At 39.1% G+C, this 6000-nt stretch overlaps 2 protein-coding genes across 2 annotated transcripts in view; both read left to right on the forward strand.

Moving 5' to 3' along the window:
* LOC146469399 (excitatory amino acid transporter-like) overlaps nucleotides 1–6000 on the forward strand; it is a 56200-nt gene that overhangs the window by 30097 nt on the left and 20103 nt on the right. The gene's annotated exons all lie outside the window — the stretch shown is intronic.
* The window catches only part of LOC146469400 (uncharacterized), a 152599-nt gene that overhangs the window by 3847 nt on the left and 142752 nt on the right, over nucleotides 1–6000 (forward strand). The window contains exons 2-3 of the mRNA XM_085123416.1: nucleotides 1855–2571; nucleotides 3755–3946. Coding sequence (XP_084979542.1) covers nucleotides 1872–2571; nucleotides 3755–3946 — 892 coding nt within the window. The 5' untranslated portion in view covers nucleotides 1855–1871. The remainder of the gene's footprint in view (nucleotides 1–1854; nucleotides 2572–3754; nucleotides 3947–6000) is intronic.

The raw sequence follows: 6000 nt of genomic DNA on the forward strand, positions 1-6000 counted from the left end.
TACGTCCAAGTTTATAAAATATTTAGCGTGATTTCCAAATGAGAACAAAAATTACAACTTGTAACTTCTGTTTCGTTTAATAATCCAACAAAGAAAACATTGATGGAATAAATACATAATACTATCTTGTATCTCCACAAGTAATTCACTAAATGAGCTGAGCTAATAGACTTTGTTGTCGGTGTTGAAACATTGCTATCTCATACCACCTGTCATGAGTTTGTAGTTTGAACAGTAAAAACCAGTGATAAACTGTGTTTGCAAGGACCACCGTGACAAAATAAAAGTACCGGATCCTGTAGTGAAGGATCTAATCAGCAAAAAAATTGTAAAGCAAATAATCTGAAAAAAGAGCAAGGCTGATTTCACGGTCAGGGAAGTATATTTTCCAATATTTCGAAAGGCACGGCCTTTCTTCTTCAGGGTATGTTTGAGACTGACCAAACATACCCTGAAACATACCCAAACATACCCTGAAACATACCCTGAAACATACCCTGAAACATGACTCAAACATACCCTGAAGAAGAAAGGCCGTGCCTTTCGAAATATTGGAAAATATACTTCCCTGACCGTGAAATCAGCCTTGCTCTTTTTTCAGATTATTTGCTTTGTAGTTTGAAGTTCACGTTTTGAAGAACTAAGTATGAATACAAGGTGAACCAAAATGTTTGCCTTTCAAACTTTTTGCATGCAGAGTTTTTAAATTCTGTGTTGTCATGGTTCCAAACTTGCAGAGAATGAACACTGTATACTTCAAGATAACAAACAATTATCACATCTCATAAAGACTAAACTGTATTCAAGAGTGCTTTTCGTTACAACTTAAGTGTTTTATTTTGGTATTACAGCATTGTCAGTGTATTGAATGAAATAATAACAATAATGTTATGGTGGTGGTGCACCCCCCTCTCCTAATCGGATCAAACACTTTTGTGAACCCCTACCTTCTTGCTGCATTTTTCAACCGTTACCCCTCGGGCTACAATCAATGAACAGACCTTTAAAGTATTTATTAGTATGGGTGCATTTGTTGCTTGAGCCTTCATTATTATTTAAATATAATTATTGTCGTTTTCCTTACCGTTAAATTGTTACATTCAAGGGAAACCAAGAAGCTTCCAGTTTCCTTGGGACCCACTGGGTGACAACTTGCTTTACATGATGGAAAACACTTTTCTTAAAATATGGGCCGTTCCCAGCGGGAGATCTTTCGTAATTTCTCTATGATGAGGTAGCTAGGATTTTTTTTCCGTGTACTTTTCCAAGCCTTTTTTAACTAAACCAAGTGCCCTTATAATAACACCGACAGTTTCTGTTTTGAGTCCCCAGTCCTTGCGACTTCAATTTTTTTAAGTCCTTATACTTTGACAGTTTTGAATGAAATTTGAAATAGACTGTTTACAGTCCCCCTATTTTCCGTGAGATTGTCTATACTGGTACGCTTCGATGGAGCGTTATCTGGGGAGAGAGTCTGAACTACAGTGGGGGGAGAGGGAGTGAGAACAATTTTTCCGCCACCTCTCCATTCCCGGTCCCCTAGGTAGTTCAGACACTCTCCCCAGATCGCGCTTGTTTTTACAAAGCAGATGGCAACAGCTACATCGAAGCATACAAGTCTCGACAATCCTACGGAAAAATAAGGGGACTGTGAACAGTGTAAATTTGAAATAAATATATAACACCAATAACAAATGCAAATGACAATGTTAGCCTGAAGTATTCCTTTACTGCTCTTGTTACTTCATTCGTTTGTTTTTGTAACTTTTGTTATTTATGGGGCCAAGTAATCTGTCTCACTGTTAATGAACCAATTGTCTGATAGATTGATTATTTATGATTCTCTATTCACAGGCAGTAAGTGTTTTACAATGTCAGGAGGTACTGAAGACAGCGCCAGTAATCCACCAGAATTGAGCGATAGCGTTCGTTTGTTAGAAGACAAGGATCTTCCCGGAGAATCGAAAGATTGGGAAAATATAGTGAAACCTATACTCCCTGTCGACTTTTTGATACTGGCAGTGAAGGACTGGGAGTTCAATACTTTCCTTTCACAGCTGGATGATGGTTTTTTTAGGAGTCCTCGCAAGGAACTTGGTTATGTGTACTTTGGAAATATTCGTGGGGATAAAACGAAGCAAAAAGTTGCCGTAATGAAATGCAGAATGGGTGGCGATGTTCAAGGACCCGAGATTGTTGTACCTAAGGCCGTCAAAGAGTTAAGACCCAAAGCTGTGTTTAACGTGGGTGCCTGCGCTGGCCTAAAGAAAGTCAAACGGGGGGACGTGGTGCTATCAGCGAAAGTAAGAGCCTATGCATGTACCAAAGACACCGAGGATGGTTTAGAAGAACGTGGCGTAGGTGCTCCTTTAAATAGGCTTCTTGGACGAATCGCTCTTAATGCAGCTCATGGTTGGCAGGCGCCCTTGAAAGATCCAACAAAACTGAATGTAAAGGTTCATTCCGATGGTGTGGTTCTCAGCGGCCCGAGGGTAGTTAATAGCCTTGAAGAAAAGAACAGGTTGATGAAGCGATTTGGTGACGCAATATCACTTGAAATGGAAGCTGAAGGTAAAGGTTTTAACATTGATTAGGTAACATTATTCCTCGCGAAGCGAGGTTAATAAATTTGTCGAGCCGAGCCGGCCCGAGCGGAGCTAAGCCGCGCGAATTCGATATATATGTATATATATATATATATATATATATATGTGCGTATATATGTTTATATCTTTGAAGGTGTCCGCACTTGAATGACGTCAGACTGTCTGGCGTCGTCTGAAAAAAATTTGCATACATCGGAAAAAATATGCGTGCATGATCAAATTTCAACTGCAATGTTCATCAATATTCACTGGATACAGAAATATCTCTCCAGAATCTTTTCCCTTTCTTTTAGAAATCTTTTTTTGTGAAAGATTGCATTGAAGAAATTACACGTTTTGTGGCCGCGGTAAAATAATTTTCCGTGGGAAATAAATTCATCGAACACGACAGCGCTGCACGCCCGTTGTACATTTCATCGCGTCAGAAATAGATTTTTAACCGCAAACTAGCCTGTGGAACTACGAAAAGACCATGCTCATCAAAATAGTTGCTATGTTCAGAAACCTTTTAATCTCCTCATTTGATGCTACAACACGAAAGAGGGCTTTCCAACCAGCCCCAGCTTCGCGAGGTTTTGCGAGTCACGTATTTCTAGTATGAAGGGTAAATGTGCCAGTCAATTCAAGGCACCACCGCCCCGGGTAACCTCCGTACATTTGAGCCTTATTTTAAACGTTCCACACCGTGGGCACCGATTTGACGCGTATAGAAGCTGACGACCCGTCGGGTATTTGGCCTTCGATGTAAGTTTGGTCTGTGGTCACGTGCGAAAAGAGAATTTGTACTTCATGTAACAAGCCATGCTCATGTTTGGGTTTGTGCACTGTGGAAGTGTTGCACAACCAGTTATAGGTAAGAATCTGTCTTGCCTCAGAGGATCACCTCTATGTCTGCATGTTTTTCTTCGAAGAAAGAATAGAACACGTACATGTTTCCTTACAGACTCAGATTCTATTGGATACATTGTACTGTAACTTTGGTCGGGCTGAAAGTCATCATTCTCTTTGTTATACATGGGGTTCGTTATATAGGCGCTCCATTGTATTTGGGTACGGTTTACCTTGAATCCCTTTGAATTCCCTGCCTTCGTTTCTATTTTTCTCTTTGCGTATTCTTATTGAACGCCTTGTCTTATTACCGTTTGCAGGTCTGTACAAAGCCGCACATGACCTAAATATTGAATGGATGGTCATTAAAGGGGTCTCGGACTTTGCAGATGGCGAAAAGGCTAAAGGAGATGTATGGAGACCCTTTTCTAGCGGAATGGCTGCATCCCTTACTGCTCATATTTTGAGGGATGCAAATGTTTTCAAAGATTGGAAACACTATAGTGATGGAGGTAAGTGAACCTTAATTGTATTAAAGGTAGACGTTGGCTAAAATGAAAGTGGGATCTTTTAAGAATGGTGCCTACTTTGGTTACTGCGCATACGTTCTGCGTATCTTGATAAACTCGGGTTTCCTATGGGTGGTGCCTAATAATACAGGGACATTTTTTGAGCGGTTTAAAACTATGTGAGGAAGCAGAGCTTAGCAAGTGCTCTTGGTATCCAAAAAGAAATTTTGGGGTAACCATGCATTTTTCAGAGATAATAAAGCTACCCACGAGTCTCCTGTAGCTCAGTGGTAGAGCATCCGAACTAGTAATCGGAAGGTCTTAGGTTCGACTCCTGACAGGAGCACTCGAATTTCCTTTTTCCGAGTATGCCTGTATCATTTATTGAATAATTATATTGCTAGTCAGATTTCCCATTCAAGCAGCCATTGCATTATTTGTTAATTTGAGTACCGATCCAAATTAACTATTAATTTGGATACCGAAGATATTTTGAAATAATATATTCCTGACAAAATCAGCATTATTTTTTACCCTTAAATAATTGTTTTAGTATAATTACTCAGGTGATTATCAGAGAAAAACAAGTACCGTCCGAAAAATGTCGATTTTTTTGTTTGTTTCAAATCTTCACGCGTCAATAAACAGAGACGCGCAGTCTGCCGATCACATGATGCTCAATCGAAATCACATGCGCAATCGTTAAACTGCACACGGCCTCCAAGAGAATGTCAGTATTCTTTAACTGCCGCTTCATTGAGACGAAGCACTGACATCTGTGAATGAATGTTGGGTTTCTCCGACCCGTTTAACAAAATAGATGGAGATGAACCAGGCTGTTTGGTGTAAAACTCGAGCCGGGATCACAAGTGTTAGCGATAGCATTTTATTGCACAATTTCTTGTTGACGTGATAGCTTCGCCGGTTAACGGACGTTTACAAATTGCCCTCGGAGATAAGCTGCTTCAGGTAGGAATTAAGTCATTTGTTGGCTTCACGAAACAAGTACACGGTTGTCGCAGATGAAAATATGTGAGGCGGTGACTTAAGATGGTGGTCGAGAGCCGCTCGAACCGACAACAAACTAGTTTTCAGATTATAAAAACCGTTTTCTTTTCTCGTCACTGAAACGGAAAACTTAGAGAGACATTTATTCATCTTGTTTACTTCCATACTTCCAAATTCTGTCTTAAACTCGTTTTGTTTGTGAAATCATTCTGTTAATAAAGAAAATCTTGCTCGAATTTAACTTTATTTGTTGTCTTCATTTTAAGTCATCGAGATCGACAACATGCAATTTACAAGGGTTTTTTTTATTACAATAAGCAAAAATGTTCATCTCTTGCCTTCGAAAAGTATCACCTCGGACTTAGCTGCATCTTTAGTTCCTTTCGGAATTGCATTTTCTTTCATCCTATTTACTTCTTTTTCAGAAATGTCAACAAATAGCTAAGCGGCCATTTTGAAAGTTAGTGCTCCCGCTATAATCACCTCGCGCGAGGTGATTATAGCAGGATATGACGCAATCCTCGACCAATCAGATCAACAGAATCTCTATAATCACCTGAGAAATTATACTACTACACAATATAATTAATATGTAATAGGACTACATGCTTGTCCAATTTGGAAATAATTGCATTCAAAAAATTCCTCGGACTGCCAAATTGCACTCGGCCTACGGCCTCGTCCAATTTGGCAGTCCTCGGAATTTTTCTCATCCAATTATTTCCAAATTGGACAGCATGTAGTCCTATTACATATACTAATACATCGTTCTTATTTATTTACCAGGCTTAAAATATTCCATCACATTTACTCCAATAAAGCTTTAATTTGAAAAAAAAAAAAAAAACAAACAAAAAAAAAAAAAAAAACCGCTATACATTGCTTTGAATTTTACTGTTATTTTTTTTTTAGAATAATTGTTGCCGAATTATCTCAAAAATGCGTGGTTCCCCTCCAATTTTCTTTTTGGATTTCAGTAGCCCTTGCTGAGATCTGCTTTTCCTGCATAGTCATAAACCACACAAAAATACTTCCTTATTAGTAGGCAC

The sequence above is a fragment of the Pavona decussata genome, unplaced genomic scaffold, assembly GCF_977016875.1.
Source record: "Pavona decussata unplaced genomic scaffold, jaPavDecu1.1 SCAFFOLD_124, whole genome shotgun sequence".
Classification (NCBI taxonomy): Eukaryota; Metazoa; Cnidaria; class Anthozoa; order Scleractinia; family Agariciidae; genus Pavona; species Pavona decussata.